At 37.5% G+C, this 24,331-nt stretch overlaps 2 protein-coding genes across 4 annotated transcripts in view; both read right to left on the bottom strand.

Moving 5' to 3' along the window:
- The window catches only part of LOC149051335 (uncharacterized), a 52,371-nt gene extending 32,429 nt beyond the window's left edge, over window positions 1–19,942 (bottom strand). For 2 of the 3 annotated variants that reach the window (XM_089199464.1, XM_089199468.1), the window contains exons 1-5: window positions 19,340–19,942; window positions 16,365–16,636; window positions 16,152–16,266; window positions 15,938–16,060; window positions 3,036–3,140 (exon numbers count right to left, since the gene is read on the bottom strand). In XM_089199464.1, coding sequence (XP_089055590.1) covers window positions 3,036–3,140; window positions 15,938–16,060; window positions 16,152–16,266; window positions 16,365–16,636; window positions 19,340–19,430 — 706 coding nt within the window. In that variant the 5' untranslated portion in view covers window positions 19,431–19,942. Of the gene's footprint in view, window positions 1,718–1,858; window positions 2,378–3,035; window positions 3,141–15,937; window positions 16,061–16,151; window positions 16,267–16,364; window positions 16,637–19,339 lie in introns of all 3 variants that reach the window. The other variant, XM_089199461.1, reaches the window with a different exon arrangement.
- On the bottom strand, window positions 3,527–7,453 carry LOC149051336 (uncharacterized). Its single transcript, XM_089199698.1, has 4 exons — window positions 7,324–7,453; window positions 5,389–5,433; window positions 3,796–4,067; window positions 3,527–3,697 (listed from the first exon to the last, which is right to left on the bottom strand). Exons 1-4 carry the CDS (start codon window positions 7,400–7,402, stop codon window positions 3,527–3,529), a joined length of 567 nt encoding a protein of 188 aa, XP_089055824.1. The 5' UTR covers window positions 7,403–7,453.
- Window positions 19,943–24,331: the final 4,389 nt, after the last annotated feature.

Consider the following 24,331-nt stretch of genomic DNA (forward strand, 5'->3'; position numbering starts at 1 on the left):
TTATATACAAAAACCTTATTTGAGTTGTAAATACAAGAAATTAATGTAAATATTGTCAAACTTCTAATCAAAATGTTTTCAACTCTCTCACTCAAAAAATGAATCTTCCATTTCAACGGCCTACCGCTGACTCCTTAGCTCTATCTTCCATATGTCTGTTGACTGTGTAAGCCTTCGGTATTTCTGATATAAGAAACAAGAGCAAAAACAAGAAGGAAACAACAAACTGGATCGAACGAAAATAATAATACTAATAATAAAAAAGAATGATTTAACAAATAAATGTCGTAACGATGGTTAAGAGCTGTGAAAAGTCAATCTAATGCTTTCCTGGTCAATGGCAGGAAGAGCTTACCATATATATTTTAACTAAAACAATAAAATACATGTATAAGGCGACACGTGATTTTAATTGACTTTTCTGTTCAATTATTCATCGAAATCTAGGGTTAAATACAGTTAACTTAATAAAAAGAGACCTCTTTTCAGATGGTAAAGCCTATCTCCTTAAATAACATTCTTTTCATATCCATTGTTAAATATCTCATATCCACACCTCTAAAAAAGCTTTTAAATTCCGAATTCTGATAGTAAATAATCAAACGGAATACATGATTTAATGGCATTTCGATGAATACATGATTCAATGGCATTTTAATGAAAACATGGTTTATAACTACGAGATTGGCTCCTTAGTGGATCTACGTTCGGCAATAAGGTTAGTTGACACATAACATTCACGTAATCGCTTTTAAGGATGTTTTATTAAATATTTTTTTTATGTACAGGGTTTACTACAACACCCCGTCACCCACTCAATTTTATAACAAAAAAAAGGTGCAAAATCTTACAGCACTAAAGTCAATGAAATGCCGTTTTTCCACCACAGACAGAAGAAAAAAAATGCAATGTTGTGCTGTGGACGAGTGGGTGAAATGCTATGAGGAATAAAACTGGTCTACTATTCCAGAATTGATCTTCAACCGAAATGTGTCAACAACTTTGTCGCTAATTGTAATGTAGAATAACATGAGCTGTTTTTCCCCTCAAGATTCTTAGTCTAATCATTATGAATATTCAAGCTCCATAACATTATCTAACTGTTGTCATATCTAATCTCTATTAACCCTTTAACTCCCATGAGTGACCTAGACAGAATTTCTCCTTACTATATCCACACAATATCATGCAGACAAGTGATGAGAATAAAGACAAATATAAATTGTGGAATTACTAATTGATCTGATACCACATTCTCCAAGCTAACATAATGAGAATCATTTGGCAGACAGTAATGAGAATAACTAATGAGATTTTGAGATTTAAAGGATTAAAATCACCTATGCAATGGATGGCAAGCGGTTCGGTTGTTTTTTCTACAGTAGTGTGATGGTCACCTGACCATGGCCAGCGTTGTTGTAACAACATTCATTCTGCTGATTGTTTCCAACATTGTAGGATCCACCACCACCACCACAGGCATCTACATCATTACTTCCACTGCCTCCCCCAGAGTATCCTCCTCCTCCTCCTCCTCCTCCTCCCCCTCCCCCAGCTCCACCTCCTCCGCCAAACCCACCATAGATGTTGAAATACTCTGATCTCCCACCCACCCCTCCCTGTAGAAATCCCTTGCCACCCTCCCCACCACGTCCCTTGGTCCCATTGAAATTCGTTCCACTTCTTCCACTGGAGTAAAACCCGCCACCACCACCACCTGAAATATCATGATATGAATTAATTAGAAAACTTTTAATGGGGATATCGTGAGATTATGGTTGAATAAACATTTCGTACGAAATTTTTAAATTACTAACAAAATGCTGAAATGCTAAAGATTATTGAAAAATATTCTTACCTGAAAGTCTAGAATCAGCAGTCTGTGCACCATGTCCATTGCTCCCCCCTGCCCATAATCTGTACCCAGGATTCCCATTCGTATATGTGCTGGCGTCACATCCTGCATGTCTTGACTGTGCAAAATCTATCCCTCCTCCGCCTCCAGCTATTATCAAAGGTGTGTCGGCTCCTCTCACTACAAATGTACCTCCACCACCGCCAGAAGAATACCTATACTTGTTTATTCCTCCTTCTTGGCCAACAAGTACCTGGATGACTTCACTCTTGTTTAAGCGGAATGTTCCAATCATTCTTGTTCCTCTCCCGCGGTACTGAGAGCTGTTAATCAGTAGATCGTACACTCCAGCTGCCCCTATTGCTTCTATTCTGTAATCACCAGTGTATGGCACAGTCCACTGTTGAATACCGCTGGACAGAGCAACTTGTCCGTCATGATCCTTACCTGCGTAGTAACTTCCGAGCGATGTTGGACCACATCTTCCAGTGGCATTGAGATTTGAGAACACGGCTTTGAATGCTAAGAGGAAAATATAAAATTGACATCTATTTTTTTTATCAAGTTGTAATTTCATCTTTATCACGAATGTTTATGTTTAGTCTGGCAGCTGGTCGTCTGATCAGTTTAAACAGCTGAGAGAACAAATACATAACATTAAGCTCGTTAAGGGCAGTTCAGATCTTAAGTTTTCCTACTCTGAGAAATTTGACTGTTTTGGAGGAAAATTTAGGGTACGGGTTACTTATCACAGGAGGAGTCTTCCCCTTTAAGGGGTTTTCGGGCGGATTGCTGTTTAAACATATCAAGAAATGAACCACTTTAGCGAAATCTGTGGAAAACTCGTCTTATTTAGTTCCTGGTCATTGCCCTGATAGAATCCTAAGCCCATTAAATGTAATTCGTACGACCTCGATTTCGTAGATTTCAGGTTGTTTCAGTGTTCATTTGGTAGAGGGAAGGTGTGCTTGCATAGGATTAATATTTCCCGTTGTCACGATTTACATCGAATTATAAAGTATCTGTCTGAGCTGCAATGATTGAGGTAAGTAATCGTTTTAAACGCACATTTTATCCGAGTTTATGTCCGGCGCCGTTTCAAGTGGATCACGCAAATCGTTATCAGTCAAACTTCTGAAAAAACTATTTAAAAAAATCACACAACATTTCTTACACTTACTGCAATTGAATCCCGTTTTGCATTTGCATGTGTAAGAGCCGTCTGTGTTATTGCAACTTGCATTATAGTGACAGCCATGGATGTGGCTGGTACACTCGTCCACATCTGAAAAGTTTGAAAATCCATCAATTTTTTTTAGCAAACTTGACTGTGATAGATATTAGTCGTAATTTGTTTTCGTCTTCAGATAAATCACTCTCAGCGCAAATGGCTAGACATTTTAGTCTTCTCGGATGAGGAAGAAAAAACCGTCCGCCCCTTCTACTGCATCGTTAAATAATTCGTACACTTATTGCAGAGATTAGGGAACATAGCTGCTAGTGTTGTGGTATGGCCCTAATTCTTAAAATGAGGGTATCTGCAAAAATTTGTCAGTTGCACGTAAATGATCCCTCGATATTATTACAAACAGCTTTGGCATGACAGTCATGAGTGTTGTCAATACACTCGTTTCTATCTAAACAAAGAAAACAATGAGGACTGATATGAGCTTATCCGCAAGCTGGATGAAGAACCTTCAGAACATTAAAAAAGAATATTAGTAAGACCTTTTTCACAGTTTCTCCCGTGTAACTATCTGGACACAGACAAATGTATCTCTTGTCGGTATATCCATTGAGACAGGTGGAATTATGGAGGCAAGGACCTCTGGAGCATAGATTCTGATAGGATAGAAAAACGCCTGTTAGTGATTATACTTGACCAAAAACATCCAAGCTGATTTCAGACGATTGTATTGTAATGTAGAGTAAAATCCTACCTCAGAGGCCCAGAGAATAAAACCTTTTCTTATTTCTTTATCTTCACGATGTTGGATGTGGTCAAAATTACTCAGTTGGCAGAGCCTGAAGCCTGTCTTGTTTGGCGGGCCAATATTCACAGACAGACAGTTGCTTTCCATGAGGCACTCATATCTACAGTCGTGAGTCATGAGCTCCTTCCCCATTGGTAAGTAAGATTCTTTAAATACGTAACGTTGAGGAGCACGTTCTCCTTCCGATCTCTTAAACCTAAGACTTCGGCAGCCAAAATCTGGAAGGGATTGGATTCATAAGGAAAAATTTCATCAGAATTTCAGCGAAAGAAATACTTACACTCTGATTAGAAACGGGAATACCACTGCAAGGGCGATACATATCAGATATTACAGAATTCATCATCGTACCTTCAAAACACTTTGGGGTCAGCACAAAAAAACAAACAAAGAAACGAGCAACACTACTATTTTTAGTCCGTTAATTAATGAAATATAAAAAAACCTCTTAAAATTACTCTGCACTCCACTGATGACAGAACAAACGACAAAAAAAAATATTGGAAGAAATATACGTGCTGGAAAGTTGATATTCAACGAACCGAAATTTTCTTGCCCTTTATTTCAAGATGAAGCCACTTTTGGCGAGTAATTATTTTATACTTTTCATGAAACTTTTGTCAATTGCGTTTAAAAGCTCAAAATTTTTAAAATTTTCTGAAAACATCTTCATGTCAATTAATTTTAAAAGAAAAGTGTAATTTTTCAAATCATTTCTAGAAATGTTCACTTCGGTTTGCCGCGCGATAAATTTATGTTGCTTCAGCTGTAATTTGATGGGAAGGCAGAAAGTATTTTCTTTCACTCGTAGCACATGGAGTTTATTGTTAGTGGCTCTTTAAACTGTAGCATAACTTCATTTTAATACACTTCTCCAAAATGTGTAATCGAGCGATAAGATAAAGAAAGGGTTTAAAACTCTCATAACTTTCTTCATCCTCTGTATCAACTTAGTGTAACATAGTCGTGAAAGCTTACGGATTGACGGATTTGTTATCATGACGGTTTCCTTAAATACATAGCCAATTGAAAAACATGCTCTAAAGAATAACACTGGACCATAATTTTTGGAACTTTCTCTCGCTTAAGTAATAATTTTTGTTAGGCGCATTCACTATCGCTCCAAAATTTGCGTTAGTCAATACTTGATGCGGCATCAATTTTTCCGTCTATGAGAAATTTTTGCTGCTAAACCTACAGAGAGTATATGTTATAGTTTTCTGAAGCTGGCAAAGCGCTTCAAAGCTGATATAAAATGAAAGTCAGTCTTAGTTACCCCGAAAACGGTGACGTGTACAAGTTTGTTTATCTAAAGACCTAAAGAGCTTATCAGGTATTTTTCCGGAAATTAAAGTTCAACTTGGTACTTTCTACTGATATGTTTAGTTGGAAGTCAATGAAACAAATAACTTTGAAAAAGATGCGGAAATTTGCTCTTCACAAGTGTTACATACTACCTCATTTTGAAGAATTAAGGGACTGGAGTTCTAAACAAAAGACGGATGAGCACAGGTAAACAGTTAAATATCAAAGACTTACCCTCGTTTCCATCTGCAGGGCAGTGAAACCATCCTACCCACAGAACTGTTATGGACAGCAAAGATAGAGATAGTTTAGAGAGAATCTTCATCCTTGCGGAAAATACTTGTACATGTGTATCGTTTACAGTGAAGCAGGGACACTCTACCGTCAAGCTCAAGTTTAGTTTTTCTTGTCATTCTGCGCTTTAGCTTCGGTTTTGACGTTTTCTGTTTCCTTAGAAGGCTAACGTTGAAAATCTAAAACATACAGCAGGTCGGCATCACGTCACCCTGAACAAACTCATTGACTGCAAAAACGACTCTTATCAAACGAAAAGGATTCGCTTACAATTCTTCCCTTAAATATATGAAGACTCGAGGTAAAACGTTAAGTGACTGAACAGATCCTAACTAAGAATGGGAAATTCTCAGTGGTATTCCCCTGTTGTATTTTAGCGCTAATTCAACGAGTTTGATTGGTTTGCCGCCGAATACTGAAAAGTCGCGAAGAAAACGTTATCGGCACAAAGATGTTTGTGACTATCAGAATCGCGCTTTGTAAAATAGCCTCCATCTGGTGCAAAAAATTGTACTTTATCTCTTTCCTAAGAACCAATTTCGTTTCCTCGAGGTTGAAATATAACAGTAAAACAGTCCTTAAAGGAATACCTCGCACAAGGGATTGCGGAGAAAGAAACCGCAAAGAAGTGATCAAAGCTTTGACGCGGTTCGAAATCGTGCCTCTCAGTTCTACCAGTAACTGAGCAACTAAATAACATTCTTGGAGAGATGTAAATATCACTGTCTCATGGCCTTTTGTTTAGAGGATTATTTTGCCATTTTTTTATCATCATTATAATTATTCAGAAGTAAAATGTAAATTTATATATTTTTCTAATTTTAAAAATATTTGGTCCCCGGAAAAAGGATCACTGAGAACATTTTAGGAAACATGCATACAAGTGCATTTTTTGAGGCAATCGAGTTGTTGTTTGTTTTAATATCTGACGTGAAGAAATTAAAAAAGTCTATAATTCAGTAAATGAGAAAATAAATAAAATGAAAAAATGGCATAATGATAATAATAAGAATAAAAATTGGATGGAATATTCGAATTGCAAATCAGTGGAGTCCACGAGGACATATCTAAGCCAGTTTCCGTTCCAAAAGAACATCGATGAGTTAATTGCACGATGAACACAATTTTAAGCTTTAGTACTCCATAGATAATCTTAATTTATAAATTGAAATGATACGTGGCAACTTCAGCGAGAAACAAAAGGGTACGATGGCAAAGGAAAAAAAGAAATACCACAAGACTTTTTTTTCTTTTGTGGGATGAAATTAATTATAGGAAGTGGTATACCTATATAACAATATTCTAAAATGTTAAAGCACTCCCGGCTTTAGTTTTCTTACATTTCTTTCGTCTATTTCTTTTTTTGTTTTTTCTTTTTTAGCAAGACTGGAACGAATAACGCTTTATCGAACTACGAATCTCCAGTTGGCTACAGACGGGAGTATAGCAAAGCTTTCAGTTCCTTTGATCTTTATGATCGTGCGCGGACCTTTAAAACAGAACAATCATGAATAATAATAACATGCAATTCATTTTTAAAACTTCATAATTGTTTCGTGCTGGCTAATTGTTTTCAAATCATTTTGGATCGTGTCGTAGCAAAAACTATACAAAAAAAAAAAAAAATTCAAACTCCGCATTCAGCTAGTTGTTTTATGTAAAAAAACTCAAGAGCAGATGTTGTCGAGTTCAATTGTTTTGTTTTTAGAGAGATGAATACTTGCCCCTTGACTTGCGTCTCTCTGGTTTGAATCGGCCGAGGGTTGCAGGATTCCCCGATACCGACATACTGATGTCTCATCGTTCATTTCTTCATTCATTATCTTCTTTATTTCTAAAGCATTAACCAAGAGAAGTAGTAAAGCTTGTACTTACTCAGCACACAACGTAAAGACAGGGCTGTGGAAATTCTGCTGGATTGAATCCCGCTCATTGCACCACTGATTAACTTCATTAACCACAAGTTGCCGTTAATATATCTCGATGCCCTTTTAATGGTCCGCGACTTAATAAAATCACAAGACACGAGCCGCGACACGAGCCGCGAAAGTTCTATTATTACCACTCGCAAACGGACCAATGAGACTAAAAGCTCTTTGCACCAGATGCAGAATGCTGTTTTATTAAAACAGGAAAAAGTACAAGTAATTCCCGACAGAAAAATAGCTTCATCAAGCTACAGTTTTGTTGACGTGAAGATGAAAATGGGTGGTTAAAAAAAGTTTTAAAACTAATCAGGATTCTCTTTTATAGGTGGTTGCTATATAGGAATAAACATTATGTCCACCGGAAACTAGCGCAAACACGCCATCTGTTCATCTAGGTATGCCCGAACAGAGAAAACTGTCATCGATCCAACAAAAGATAAAAGTGCGCGTTTTAGGCCCGTATAATATTGACTTCGCCGGCGGGAATGATTCAGTAATGTATTCGCGCAAGTGTAAGAATGCAAATGAACTACAGAATTTCTCAGGTTAAAAATATATATATATATATATTCTTCGTTTGGTTAGATCACCTTTTTGATGTGAGTTTTCGTGAATCTTTGAAGTTGATCATCAGTCGTTAACGGATCAGAAAACTAAGTGCGGTTAGCGGGAAATAGTTGAGCCCTAAATCTGCATCACTTCCTTTCTCTCACTGCATAACTTCTTCTGTAGTGCACATTGTGTAATGACTGAGTTCATATCTTTGCAGTATGATTACGTTGAGTTGCCAAAGAAAAACCCTACCTTTTTTCCCGGCTATATGCGCATGTGCCGGAAACTAAATTCACATGAAAAGAGCGGTTGGCAAGCACATAACGGCCTTAGAAATTTTACGTTGCGCGTGACTCAACAAAAAATTGGAATTTAGTCTGATGTCAGATATTAATTGACATTCTGCTCATTACAGGAAATTTTGATCCCAACATATTTCAACACGATAGGAAAGCGTACCTTTGACAGGACTAGGTGATTCAGCGCGAGTTTTATTTTCAAAATCCCGATATGCAAATCGGCCGTGCAATTTCCCTCCCCTCCCTTGCTTTCATTTCAACGATAAAGTTCTCAACCCTCTTCTTCCCGCGGACAACTTTTGTCAGGTGTGAAGTAATTTGCAACTTCCGATGATCTATATGTCTACACAAATGTTCTTATGATAGACAAGAAGTGGGGCAAGAATTGCAAAAAAAACATGTTATCATAGTCGTTTTTAAATAAAATTTGGATAAATTCCAACATCTCCGGCGATTATCTGGATCGGATATGTTGGCTCTGAGATATTATCTACTATGTAAAACTTAGATCGCTAACATTGAGGATCGAAACGCGCCAATTACAGCTGTGGAAAAAACCAATCAATTACAGTGGAGCATCCTGCTTTATAACAACACCCGAACCGGTCGACCTTATCGCCTGATGAAGACTCGTAGAATGCAGCTGAAACGTTGCGATTCACATCATAAGTGACCACATCGTGGAACAAACGATACTATTTTAGTATAATGAAAATAGCATTTTTAACCTGAAGTTTTGTCAACGTGAAAATAATAATGAATTGATAAATCATGTTTTTAAATAATTAAAACTAACTAAGGGATCTCGTTTAACGATAGTTGCTTTTACGAATTAACAATTTTCCCACCGGGAACTATGGCGGGTATCCCATATGTTAGTCTGCACGAGGGGATAATAATCATGTTTCCCTAAAACACAGAGACAAAACAACCGACGGGAAGTTGCAGCTGAAGTGAAACTGCTCAAGTGATGCTATAAATGCCTGGTCGCAGGTGAATGGAGTTTAAACCATTGTAGCTCAGTCCTTAGGAATTAGATAGGACTTGCACCCGCACTATGTTAGAGAGGTTTTTGTACAAGGCAACTGATCGTATTAAACATATTCATTTAATGATTACTGGTTAGAGCACTTGATAGATGCGCTCTAAATATGCATATGTTTCTGATTGAAAAAAAATCAATCTTTCATGAATAACGTTTATATTCACTCGACAAAGTCATTAAAGACTTCAAACAATGTTGTAAAAAACAGTGATCAAACTGATCTTAATCAATTTTACAGCATGGTGCGAGAGCGTCATTATCATGCCAAGTAAAATGCATAGCTTAAGGTTTAAAATATCATCTGACACGTCAACGGGGTGTATTCAAATTTATCTTTCGATTCAATTCGTATGCTAATTATCGCCTTTTATTCTTCCTCAGCCATTTAATGAAACGATATGAAAAGCAATGAAAAAAGCGTCTTCTTTCAAACGGTCTCGACTAACTTGTGCCTATTTCCAGATCGTTCTTTCCATTCCACGTTGGGAGAATTTATAAAATATTTCATCTTGATATTCCAATTAAACTGTGACATGTGAATGCGCTCTTGACGTTAGGGCTCCGAGATTGACTCCAAAAAGGTCAGTTTTCGCGGCAACCAATGATACTACTGGTCGTATTCTCAAAACTTGGTTGCGCACTGTTTATCAGATCTGAGCGATTCTTCTTGAAACATATTTAGGCGAAGTTCTGCCATTTGTTGTGCCAGTTCAAAATTAAAGGGATTGCAACATTTGCAGTTCGAAACAGTAACCCTTGTTTCAAAGATCTAATTTAAAAAAAAAAGTCATTGTTCGGATAAAACAGTTTCACAATAGACGCAATTCATTATTAGAACTAAAAAGCTCCATGGAAAAAGTCATTTAGGTTTGGAAAAATTACAACGCAATTATTTAAACTCACATTGCTAAAACAAGTCCATGTCTTCTGAAAATGTGATGTTTTTTTAATTTCAAGTACATACCTTATTTGCTCAGCATAGTTGTCTTCCGCTAGTGGTTCTACGAGTGTAGTTATCTCCTTTTTTGACTCGTACAAGTATCAACATGTTGAGCTGAATAAAAATTAAAAAAAAAATAATTGTGATTATAATTAAGCGGAATATCAGGCTAAAGTTCCATCTGGCAGTATCAAGTTAGTAGCAATTCCTGTTCGGAAAAATTTTTTTCCAGATCAGTCTCATGATAAAAGAATAAGCTTTTGGCATGCGTTGTTTTGAGTCAAAATCAGCGCTAGACGGTTTCAATGGCGTAGCCGTTGGCTGTAAAACGGCCAAAAGTGTAGTCGTAAGTCGCAACAAAGAAGCTAAAGGTGAGAAACAGAACAAGGAGGGAGGATAAAGAACGCTCGACTTGGTCTTCACCAACCTTCAAGACCACTACGAAACCCCAATCCAACGCCCTTCACTTGGCCTTTCGGATCACATGTCTATGAAAGTTCAACCGAAGGTGAGGATAAAGTCCAATCGCCCTACAACCACCATTCAGTCGAGTGATATGCGTCCCAGCAAGCGCCTAGCAATGCGCACTTATCTAGAATCAGTGGATTTGGATACTATACTCAACTCTGCGAACAGTTGTGAAGACAAAACCTCGCTTTTGGAACAAGTCATCAAGACTGGTCTTGACCATGTTATGCCTATGCGCACGCGCAGAGTACTTTCAACCGAACCACCTTGGATAACATCATCCTTGAAGAACTTGCTACGAAAGCAGCAAAGTGCCTTATCGTGTGGTGACGACCAAATGTTTCGTGAGTTGAGAAATCGCGTTAATCGCGAGCGAAAGATGTGCCGCGCAAATTATTACCAAGACAAAGATCTGAAGAAATGTAAACCATCTGAGTGGTGGAAAGAAGTGAAAAAGCTTAGTGGGCGCTCGGTTGCCTCCACGGCGCAAAGTGACACTTTGAAATCGCTACAACATCTGCATGAGGGTATCGACCGAATCGGCCTCGCTAACATCATCAATGAGGCTTTCTTATCGCCAATGCACTGCTTCACACCACTCCCTGCTGCTTTTCCGTGCACTACTTTCAGTAACTACTCCGAAAACTCCCTTGTTTTGTCGGTTGAATCAGTCCGCAAGAAACTATCAAAGTTGAACCTGTGCAAAGAAAACGGTCGAGACAACATCCTAGGATGGATGTTAAAGGAACACGCAGACATTTTAGCTGGTCTGGTATCTGACATCTTGAACTACTCATACCGTGAAGGACGCTTGCCATCGTCATGGAAGCACGCATATGTAGTCCCCGTGCCAAAGGAAAAGCCTGTCCGTGAAGTAAATAAGCACTTACGCCCTATTTCACTAACTCCCATTTCGTCAAAGATGTCTGAAGCTTATGTGGTTAACACTTTCGTCAAACCTGCTGTGCTGGAGAGGATTGATCCTCAACAATTTGGGGCCGTAGCTAAATCTTCTACGACGCATGCGCTTATCAGTATGTTGCACTCCTGGTTGGAATCGACTGACGGAAATGGGGCAACTACGAGAGCCTTGCTGTTTGACTTTCGCAAAGCCTTGGACATAATTGAACATCATTTTCTAGCCCAAAAGCTCTCCTCGTATGACTTTCCGGAATCGATCATGTGCTGGATCTTAGATTTCCTAACGAATAGAAGGCAAAGGGTGAGATTGAGTTGTGGTTGTGTATCGGAATGGCGTGCTGTACCAGCAGGAGTTCCTCAGGGGACTAAACTCGGCCCCCTGGTTATTTCTCATAATGATTAATGACCTGAGTGTGGCGAATACGAACATCTGGAAGTATGTAGATGATACTACCCTCGCTAAGTGTGTGGGAAAGAACGGAACCAGCTTGATGCAGTCACACGTTGATAAATTTGTTACAAAGTCTCGTGCTGATGGTTTCCAGTTGAATGAATCGAAGTGCAAGGAACTTAAAATATCATTCACAAAGTCAGAGAATACTTAAGAGCCTGTTACTATCAACAATACGAACATTGAGGTTGTTCCATCCGCTAAATTACAAGGTGTTATGACATCGAATGATTTGAAGTGGAATGTGCACGTAGAAATGATATGTAAGAAAGTCGCAGTGCGTCTCTACTTTCTTAGGCAATTAAAGGGCGCGAAAGTGCCAGCTAATGACCTTCTAAGTTTCTACACCACTTGCATACGCCCAGTTGCAGAGTATGCATGTCCAGTCTTTCATACCACTCTACAGCTATCTCTCCGATCAGTTAGGACGTCTGCAGAAGCGGGCACGACGTATTATAAGCACTAAAGATTTATCTTATAGACAGTCTTTAAAAGTTTTTAACATACCTATCTTTTATGACAGGAGAGAGGCGATTGGTAACTTAATGTTTCAAGAGATAAGTAATAACAACAATCACAAGCTTTATTCACTACTTCCGCCACCTTACCTTGGCATGTTGCGAACACGGAAAAATCGCAAGTTCCAAGTCTCGCGTTTTAAAACCAATCGTTTTACAGACAGTTTTATTGTAAGCCATTGCCGATAGCACGTCCTTGTACAACTCATCTATATTAATTGATCTGATTTCGAATAATTTTTAGTTGTATCTTAATTAATTTAGTGTTTACATAATGATAAGTTTTATTACTGTTAAATTCTTATGAATTAACTTTCTTAATGTATCATTATATAATTTATAGTTATAATTAATTTACGTTTTACATTTGTAAAAATCGTCATAATTTAGCCCACGGGCTGCAAGGGTAATTGTGATAAAACTATCTTTTTTTTTGTGTTTGTGTTTGATTCAAAAATGATACTGTACGGAGAAATTGAATGACAGTCATTCATAGAGGTCAAACAGAGGCTCAGAGTGTGGTATGGGTCCAGGCCGGATATCAGGGTTAAATACAGTTAACTTAATAAAAAGAGACCTCTTTTCAGATGGTAAAGCCTATCTCCTTAAATAACATTCTTTTCATATCCATTGTTAAATATCTCAGTATTTGCATACATTTTAAAATGCTGAGCCGCACCTCTAAAAAAGCTTTTAAATTCCGAATTCTAATAGTAAATAATCAAACGGAATACATGATTCAATGGCATTTCGATGAATACATGGTATTATACAATGGATCAAGAACTACGAGATTCGCTGCAGAGTGGATCTACATTCGGCGATAAGGTTAGTTGACACATAACATTCCTGTAATCGCTTCTAAGGATGTCTTATTAAATATTTTTTTTAACGTACAGGGTTTACTAAAACACCCCGTCACCCACTAAATTTTGTCAAAAAAAAAAAAAAAGTGCAAAATCTTACAGAAATAAAGTCGGTGAAATGCAATTTGCTACAATTCCCCAGTTCACCCACTCATAGCTTTGCCATCACAGACAAAAGAAAAAAAATGCAATTTTGTGCTGTGGACGAGTGGGTGAAATGCTATGAGGAATAAAACTGGTCTACCATTCCAGAATTGATCTTCAACCGTAATGTGTCAACAGCTTTGTCGCTAATTGTAATGTAGAATAACATGAGCTGTTTTTCCCCTCAAGATTCTTAGTCTAATCATTATGAATATTCAAGCCCCATAACATTATCTAACTTGTTGTCATATCTAATCTCTATTAACCCTTTAACTCCCATGAGTGACCAAGACAGAATTTCTCCTTACTATATCCATACAATATCATGCAGACAACTGATGAGAATAAAGACAAATATAAATTGTGGGATTACTAATTGATCTGATATCAAATTCTCCAAGCTAACATAATGAGAATCATTTGGCAGACAGTAAGGAGAATTGCTAACGAGATCTTTGGAGTTAAAGGGTTAAAATCACCTATGCATTGGATGGCAAAGGGTTCGGTTGTTTTCTCTACAGTAATGTGATGATCACCTGACCATGGCCAGCCTTGTTGTAACAACATTCATTTTGCTGATTGTTTCCAACATTGTAGGATCCACCACCACCCCCACAGGCATCCAGAGCATCATTTCCACTGCCTCTCCCAGAGTATCCTCCAACTGACTTCCATTTTTTTATTAAGTTGCACTCTCATCTTTATCACGAATGTTTATGTTTAGTCTGGCAGCTGGTTGTATGATTAGTTCAAACAGCCGAGAGAACAAATATGTTACATTAAGCTCGTAAAGGACAGTTCAGATAAGTTTTCCTACTCTGAGAAATTTGAAATTATTTTGACTGTTTGGAGGAAAATTTAGGGTACGGGTTACTTATCACAGGAGGAGTCTTCCCCTTTAAGGGGTTTTCGGGCGGATTCCTGCAGAAACATATCAAGAAATGAACCACTTCAGCGAAATCTATGGAAAACTCGTCTTATTTAGTTCCTGGTCATTGCCCTGATAGAATCCTAGGCCCATTAAATGTAATTCGTACGACCTCGATTTCGTAGATTTCAGGTTGTTTCAGTGTTCAATTGGTAGAGGGAAGGTGTGCTTACATAGGATTAGTATTTCCCGTTGTCATGATTTACATCGAATGATAAAGTATCTGTCTGAGCTGCAATGATCGAGGTAAGTATTCGTTTTAAACGCACATTTTATCAGAGTTTATGTCCGGCGCCGTTTGAAGTGGATCACGCAAATCGTTATCAGTTAAACTTCTGAAAAAAACTATTTAAAAAAATCAAACAACATTTCTTATACTTACTGCAATTGAATCCTGTTTTGCATTTGCATGTGTAAGAGCCGTCTGTGTTATTGCAACTTGCATTATAGTGACAGCCATGGATGTGGCTGGTACACTCGTCCACATCTAAAAAGTTTGAAAATCCATCAATTTTTTTTAGCAAACTTGACTGTGATAGATATTAGTCGTAATTTGTTTTCGTCTTCAGATAAATCACTCTCAGCGCAAATGGCTAGACATTTTAGTCTTCTCGGATGAGGAAGAAAAAACCGTCCGCCCCTTCTACTGCATCGTTAAATAACTCATACACTTATTGCAGAGATTAGGGAACATAGCTGCAAGTGTTGTGGTATGGCCCTAATTCTTAAAATGAGGGTATCTGCAAAAATTTGTCGAGTTTACGCCCCAACTTTCCAAGTGTACTATTGTTTACAGTTTGAACTACTTGGCTAGCATTCCTAATAAACACGATTTGCGATTGTATACGTGAAGTATACCCTTATAGCGGTACGCCCATTAAGTATCCAGTCAGTTGGAGTTAAGAGATCGACGGAGATAGATCAGAGTTTCTTTTTACACAAGATTCTTCCGGTTAGGTAACGTTGCAGTTTCTCTAAGCACGTAAAGACAGGATCAGAGGTAAGTCTCAGCTTATTGTATTTAGTTTCCTTTCTCTTCGACTTCATTTGTTTTCTTATTAGTCTCATCCCATTTTTTGATCTTGTACATTACAATTTCCCTTTTTTAGTTTTCACCGCATGTGTACCATAGTCAGACGACAGCATTAAACGTTGTTGAATCAAGACTTGTGTTGTCGATTCCTACACTGTGATACTCCCCGAACTCCAGGGCACAACACCCCGTGTCCGTTGCATTGGGTACGGGACAGCCTTAATTCTTAAAATGAGGGTATTCGCAAAAGTTTCCTTCAAAAATTGTAAACTGTTCAATGCAGTCTGGCCAAAGTGCCAAACAAGGCTTTGTAAAGCGCCATAAGCCATTGGATATGATGCTATGAAAATATTTCATTATTATTAATATGTCTCTATGAATATCTATGAATCTCACCTGTGCAATTCCGACCGTTCCCCTGATAACCTTCTGTACAGTTACACGTAAATGATCCCTCGGTATTATTACAAACAGCTTTGGCATGACAGTCATGAGAGTTGTCAATACACTCGTTTCTATCTAAACAAAGAAAACAATGAGGACTGATATGAGCTTATCCGCAAGCTGGATGAAGAACCTTCAGAACATTAAAAAAGAATATTTGTAAGACCTTTTTCACAGTTTTCTCCCGTGTAATTATCTGGACACAGGCAAATATATCTCTTGTCGGTATATCCATTGAGACAGGTGGAATTATGGAGGCAAGGACCTCTGGAGCATAGATTCTGATAGGATAGAAAAACGCCTGTTAGTGATTATACTTGACCAAAAAGATCCAAGCTGATTTCAGACGATTGTATTGTAATGTAAAGTAAAATCCTACCTCAGAGGCCCAGAGAATAAAACCTTTTCGTATTTCTTTATTTTCACCATGTTGAGTGTGGTCAAAATTACTCAGTTGGCAGAGCCTGAAGCCTGTCTCGTTTGGTGGGCCGACGTTCACAGACAAACAATTGCTCTCCATGAGGCACTCATATCTACATTTGTGAGTCATGAGCTCCTTCCCCATTGGCAAGCACGTTTCTTTAAATACATAACGTTGAGGAGCACATTCTCCTTCTGATCTCTTAAACTTAAGTCTTCGGCAGCCAAAATCTGGAGGCATTGGATTCATAAGGAAAAATGTCATCAGAATTTCAGCTAGGGAAATACTTACACTCTAATTAGAAATGGGAATACTACTGCTAGGGAGATACATATCAGATATTACAGAATTTATTATTGTACCTTAAAAGCACTTTGGGTCAGTAAGAAAAATGATAAATAAATAAATTTTAAAAAACAATCAACAACACTACCATTTTCAGTCCGTTACTTAATGAAACACAAAAAATAACCTTTTAAAGTGACTCCACTAATAACAGAATAAATAACGGAAAAAAAAACGTTGCCGTTAGATCTTCATCGTAGCCTTTTGCATCAAAAGGGCTTTTGGTATTAAGGTAGTTCGTAAAAGATAGCTAAAGGATAAATCAATTAGCTTTGAGACTTATCGCTCCGCGTAAGATCTGATGCAATATATCATTTAACCATAAAATTGGTTTAAAAAGAAAATTTTCAGACTTTAATACGAATCTTCAGTTTCTTAAAAATGAAGTGTTTTTTATTACGAGGTAATTTTTAACGCTACAACTGTTTTTTCCATCGGTAGCCAATATCAGATTGTTTTACTTGTCCTGCAATCTTAACAGCTTTAAACCTATTTGAAAACTCTGGTGGGCTTATGTCGCCTTATACATGAAATATAAGAAAATATGTTCAGCCTGAATTATAAAACTCTATGTTATTTTAATCAAGAGAAGAAACCACCTGTTTTGGTGTTGATGGGCAAACAGCCAAAATCTTTAGACTCGAATAAAGTAAGTTTTTCATTTTTCCCCTGTACTTTTTATACTGAAGTGAACTCTTTTGAGTTGCCTAAATAGCAAAACTACAAAAAAGGCGATCATCTGATGCTTGTCTTCGTTAATGTTAAAACCTAGCTCCCACTTAAATGGGCGACTAAAAACTCTCCCCCGTTGCAAATCGTTCTTCCTCTTAAATTTCGTTTACATAAATCATCTTGTAGTCTCAAGACCTATCGTGCGGAAAAACTGATTTTTAAAGGAACGAAATGCAGTTTGGGAAAGCGTCGTAATATGTAGGGCATGCCATCATGAAGGTTTTAATAAGTACGGGGACTCAGCCAACGACTAACAATGAAATATACGTGCTACGCGTGAAACAAAAAACTGATTAGAAAATGTTTTCTGCCTTACCGTCGTTTTTTAGCCGAAATTTTACAGACGAAAATTTTGGTTCATTTTTTAACCGGAAAATAACATAGATTGGCAAGTTTTTCTTGGTATTTCAACTCGAAAATCTGTTTATGAAGATTTAGAAAAATTGTTGGTTTTTTTAGTTAAGCTCTAAAACACCTGTTATGGCGTTGTTGAACAAACAACCAAAATACAGAGCCCTGAATAGAGTAAGTTTGGCCTTATTTTCTTGAAAGATGTAACCTTCAAGGCAGTAATTATATTTTTGGAATTTCCTAATATGTCTTTTAAATGTAACCAAACCAAAAGAGAGGTTATTTGGCGTGTCTTTGTTTCTGTGATCTCTGATGCGCTTGGCTCCGACTTAGTTTGGCGACTAAAATTAAACCTCCCCTTCGTTGCAAATCTTTTCTTCTCTTAAATTTCGTTTACATGCATCATCTTTTAGTGTCAAGGACATATCGTGCTGCAAGAGTGATATTCACAGACTGAAATGTTCTTGCACTTCGAGAAAGCTTTAGTTCAAGATGAATCCGCTTTTGGCAAGTAATTAATTTATACTTTTCATGAAACTTTTGTCGATGGCGTTTAAAACTCAAAATTTTCAATTTTTTTTAAAAAAATCTTCTGGTAAATTAATTTTAAAAGTAAAGCAATATTTTCCAAATCATTTCTAGAAACCTTTTATGACAATCCATATCGCCGCGCGATAAATTGATGTTGCTTCGCCTGTAAATCGACGGGAAAGCAGGAGGTATTTTCTCTTCATTTTTCCTTTCACGCGTAGCACATTGATTTGATTGTTAGTGGCTCTTTAAACTGAGGCATAACTTCCTGTTATCCACTTGTCCAAAATGTGTAATCGAGCGATAAGATAAAGAAAGGGTTTAAAAACTCGTATAACTTTCCTCATCCTCTGTATCAACTTAGTCTAACATAACCGTGAAAGCTAACGAATTGACGGTGTGTGATCTTGAAGGTTTTCTTAAATACAGAGCCAATTGAAAAGCATACTATAAAGAATAACACTGGACCATAATTTTAAGAATTTTCACTCGCTTAAGTAATAATTCCTGTTAGGGGCATCCGATATCGCTCCAAAATTTGCGCTAGTCAATACTTGATGCTGCTTCAATTTTTCCGTCTATTAGAAATGTTTTGCTGCTAAACCTACAGAGAGTATATATATTAGCTTTCTGAAGCTGGCAAAGCTCTTCAAAGCTGGTATAAAATGAAAGTCAGTCTTAATGACAAAGATGGATAAAAGAAAAACTTTACCCCGAAAATGGTGACGTGTACAAGTTCGTTTGGCGAAAGACACATAGAGCTTATCAGGTATTTTAACGTAAATTATAAGTTCAACTTAGTACTTTCTACTGATATAATTAGTTAGAAGTCAATGAAACAAATAACTTTGAAAAAGATGCAGAAATTTGCCTTTTTCAAGTATTACATTTCTAGCTATTTCGAAGAAATAACGGACTGGAATTCTAAACAAAAGACGGATGAGCACAAGAAAACAGTTAAATATCAAACTTACCACCGTTTCCATCCGCAGGGCAGTGAAGCCATCCTCCCCACAGAACTGTTATGGACAGTAAAGATAGAGATAGTTTGGTGGGAATCTTCATCCTTGAAGAAAATGCTTGTACATGTCTATCGTTTACAGTGAAGCTGGACACTCTACCGTCAAGCTTAAATGCTATTCGAAGTTGGCAGGTTGCGTAATTGTTTAAAAATTGTCCAATTTCGTAGCAATTGTCTCGTTTCTCAAGTTAATTTAAAAGCCTTTTAATATATTCCTTTCATTCCTTCTTTGACAGGAATATAAAAATAGTTTTATAACTTCAGTTTTCTTGTCATTTTCAACCATTCATAACTTTACAAGATAATTAGGTTTCTTCAAAATGTAAATTGGTCTCCGTAAACAGTTCCTAAAGTTGACGTTTCGAGCGTTGGCTTTAATTCTTTTTCATTCTGACGAAGGGCTAACGCTCGAGACGTCGGCTTAGAAACTCTTTACAGTAGCAAATTTACTCTATCAACTCAACTGATAAAACCGATCTTTTTATATCCCCTACCGACGAAGCACCACAGACTGTTTATTTGTAAATGTAGGCTCATTAAGTCAAATCCTTTTGCAACGTTGACGTCCGTTCATCTTACTTGATTTGTGTTTGGGCAAGCAAAAAAATAAAACTAAATTCTCCTTCTGTTAGTGACTTTACGAGGGTTCAAAAATATATCTTTTATATATATTTATTATGTGGCAAATTTTTATCTTCCTGTGTGGCAGCTGGAGATCGTCAAATATGAAAACAGCAGGCTGCATTGAAGATGACCTGCGCAAAGCCACCCTTAGAATCATCTAGAAGATTATTTAAAGCATCATTTGATTTGAAATATCATATTTTTGTCGTCTTCTTTGGAACCTCTTCGATTTCGATTTTACTCTTTGCTCCATTACTGTTAATAGGCACCGAAATTTTCGTCGATAGGTTTTTATTCTAACAAAAAAGTACCCCATCGATATTTATAATTTCGACATAGTTCATAATCCTTTTTTCTTCCTGATCTTTTAATTTATCCTGTCCCTCAATCTTCCCGCTTTCTATTGAATATTCAGAATTTTTCCTTATAGCGCCAAATGTTTGCCGCATGCATCGCAGTTTTAATGAAAATTTGCGCGCAGGCTACGCAACCTCACAACACGATGAAACGTAGTGTCCATGTCATCTCCTAAAACTTCCTTGACAATCTCAGAAAGAAAAATGAAAATAATCACATAAAAAATAAGTAAAGCGATAAAAATCGAAAAAAAAATATTGATGAAGCGATAAATTGATGAAATATAAAGACGACGATCGGGAATTTTTATTTCATGAAACTAACGCGTATCGAGAATTCTATTAACAAAATCTTCTGCTGATTTCGGAACTCTCATGTTAAATATGAATAACAAGCTTAACGAACGCTAAACACTTTACATCCTAAGATCAGAATGAATAATCTCCATACTTTTCCGTATATATTTCCACTGCTGCTGATAAGGAGACTGTTTAACAAACAAAGCTTCCTGGCTTGGTGATTATTTCCTTTATTCTCATGATCTTAGTGAAGAATTCCATTTTATTATTGCAGGGAGAAATTAGATTCCGGTCACTCTTGGAGGTTGAAGGATTAAGGAGAGTCAATGAATTTTGGCCGAGGAGTTTTTCAAGTCTCGTACCCAGACCTTCAATGGCCAATCGGTTTTAACCGTCAGTTATATGGTAGGATCTGGGTAAGAGATTAGGGGTTCTCAAATACGGTTTTCTTTTGTTACACTAGAACTTAAATAAGCTAAGAACCATTTCAACATATATGAATCGTTGATATTTCCATTTGAGTAGCAACTTGCCCTCTGTTTTTGGAAGAATTTAAGACGAGACATGAAGTTGAAGGAAGAGGTGGGCTGAGAGCCGCGCCACCGGATCCTCCTCCTGATCACGGTGATATTTTGAAGCCCGTCTGGTTACGTGATGCCGCACAGGGACAAAAAAGGGAGAAGTGTTCCCTGACGGTTTTAATGGGGTAACTGTTGGCTGTAAAACGGCCAAAAATTTAGCCGTAAGCTGCAAGAGAAAAGTTAAACGTGAGGGAAATTTGAGGTAAACTCAATGAATATATTTAACCGATAGCCGTCAGAGATAGACTTATGCAATTTCTGGTTATCTTGCGAGAATTTTGTCGCCTGTTGTTGGGAATACTGATTACACTGTCAAAAATTCCTGCGAATTTACGGATTTCATAAGAGATAAAACTCTTGACGCTCGTGAAGAATTAGTATCTTTCGACGTTGTTTCGCTCTTCACTAAAATCCCAGTTGATCTTGCCGTTAAGGTTGCGGAGGAAAGACTCAGAGAAGATGCTTCCTTAGGACAAAGAACTTCTTTGCCTGTGGAGGATATTATTCATCTGCTGTCTTTTTGCCTCAAAACCACGCAATTTACATATAACGGCACATACTATCAACAAGTTTTTGGTACAGCTATGGGTTCGCCTGTTTCTGCTGTCATTGCTAACATGGTAATGGAAGACGTGGAACAAAGGGCCTTAGCCACTTCACCGGTTAAACCCTTTTTCTGGAAACGATATGTCGATGATGTTATTTCTGCGGTATCCGGAAATGAAGCGGAGCGCCTCTTGTCGCATTTGAATTCAGTAGAGCCGTCGATCCAATTCACCCTTGAACGTGAAAAGGATAGACATTTGCCCTTTCTTGATTTAAATGTGTCTAGAGGGGTTCAGGGTAATTTAGAGACAAGTGTCTAACGTAAACCCACCCACACCGACAAATACCTCGCTTTCGATTCTCACCATCCTATTTGCCATAAAAAGTCTGTAGCCAAAACTTTACTTAGGAGGGCTGATTGTCTACCATCATCACTCGATTCGAAGGCTGAGGAGAGGAAATATGTTTCCAATGTCCTAAAGGCAAATGGCTATACAAAAACTTTTCTCCGTAACTGCCAAAAACCAGTTACAAATAGTAACGCTCTTGATGAAAGGGAACCAGCGACTGGTTTTGCTGTTATTCCTTACATACAGGGTGTTACTGAACCCATCAAGAGAATTTTGAATAGCCACAACGTTAAAGTTGCTCAAAAACCTTTTCAGACTTTGGGGCATATTTTCGCCAAACCTAAGGATCCTGTCACGAAAGAACAACGAACCGACGCCATTTATTCTATTCCTTGCAATGACTGTGATAACGAATACATCGGACAGACCAAACGCCAGTTTGGTACACGGTTAAAAGAGCACCAAAAAGCGGTTTTTCTTTGCAAAAAGGAAAATTCAGCTTTATCGGAGCATACTTGCCTAACCAGCCATACAATTGGGTGGGATAATTCTAAAATTATCACTACTAATCGGCGTTACCACCAGCGCCTTTGTTTGGAGGCTTGGCACATTAACTCCGCCCACGCTCCTTTAAATCGTGACGATGGCGGTCTGCTTCCTGACGCCTATTTACACCTCGTCAGAAAAAAGGCCGCTAATTAGTGATCATATAAAAGGACCTCTTGTTGCAGCGTTTAGATCACCTCTGATGAAGGCACTAGACAGGAGTGTCGAAACGTTGGGTCTATGAATTGTAACTTCTTCGGTTACATTCATTAAATCTGCAAACCAGTGTAGCTTCAAACTATGTCCGATAGCCGTCAATTGGAAAAAGTTTAGCCGTGAGCCGTAAAAGACATCACCCCATTAAAGACCGTATTCTGTCAACAACATGACACACTCTCCGCTTTTAATCTTAGAGAGTTCAACCCTTCAACTGCCGGATCAAATTTGTAATTCTCTTTACTGTCAACCATACAATTCTTTTAATGTTAGTTCAGAGAATTTATTATTGGATGAACTTATTATCCCAAAATTGATATTTTTCTTTATTCTCATCACTTATTTGGTTGATATTGCATTGATATTGTAAGGAGAAATTCTGTCTTGGTCATTCATGGGAGTTAAAGGGTTAAAGGGCTTTTCGCAAGAGCGTGTAAAACCAAAACCAAAGTAAACACAACAACCAGTTGGTAAAATGCACCTTTAAACCCCAACATCGAAATCTATATTCTCCATATCGTTCTTTGTACATAACCTGTGGTATTAATAAGGAGAATTTGTTTAAAATCACGAGCTTTACTAGTCTGTGATCATTTCTTTGATTATCATGACGTTTGTGCTTCATTCAACAGTGATACTGTTTGGAGAAATTAGCTGCCAGTCACTCTCAGAGATTTGAGGCTGATCTCATTGCTAAGTACGAAATTTATTCATATATACATTTTTATATATACAATTTTATTTCACCGGTAAGTGTAAATCAAAAGCTCAGAGTGTGTTTAAAATCATTTTTTAAATTTAGTCAATTTTGATGTTTTGAATGACCTGTTTGGGATTCTGTTTTCGGCATTATATTTTAAATCTCGGGTTTTCTTTTATATGATCAGTTATCAGACTGGGATATCGTTCTCATCAATAAATATAATACAACAGAATGTCTAGCTAGTATGCGTGAAGCAAGCACGCAAATGTATCTTGCGTAAAAGTGAACAATTGAAACTCTTTAAATAAGTAAGTTTTCCTTAACATCTGGAATCCGGGAATTTCTCGCTGTAAACATCTGCCGAAAGAAAACCTTGTCGAAGACACTTCTGAAAAAACTTGCTGTAGCTGTTAAACAGAGTGATGCAATTTAAATTGAAACTCAAAATATTTTTCATGAAAGCCATAATCGTTGCGGCGGATGACGTAGTCCCCAAGTCGGGAACAATTAGATGAAATGGCATGAGTATCTCACAATGGATCGAAAACCGAAAAAATGGTTCCTATGTAGATGGTCAATCGGCGATAAGTTAGTTGACAGAAAAGATGTTTTAGTAGTGGCATACCACACCTTAAAACAAGGGGGAGAGGGAGTCGTTGACGTTGCCCCTATGATGAATTTTCATCTGTCATTTCTTTTTAATCAGTTATTTTGGCTAAATTT

Source organism: Pocillopora damicornis, chromosome 1 (assembly GCF_964200805.1).
Source record: "Pocillopora damicornis chromosome 1, jaPocDami1.2, whole genome shotgun sequence".
Taxonomy (NCBI): Eukaryota; Metazoa; Cnidaria; class Anthozoa; order Scleractinia; family Pocilloporidae; genus Pocillopora; species Pocillopora damicornis.

Excerpts from the sequence above, each read along its gene's own strand:
- LOC149051336 (XM_089199698.1), bottom strand. The coding sequence starts at position 7,402 with ATGAAGTTAATCAGTGGTGCAATGAGCGGGATTCAATCCAGCAGAATT. Across the intron at positions 5,434-7,323 it reads GTCTTTACGTTGTGTGCTGA|TTCTGTGGGTAGGATGGTTT; the intron begins GTAAGTACAAGC and ends TGTCCATAACAG. Across the intron at positions 3,698-3,795 it reads TTATTCTCTGGGCCTCTGAG|AATCTATGCTCCAGAGGTCC; the intron begins GTAGGATTTTAC and ends CTATCCTATCAG.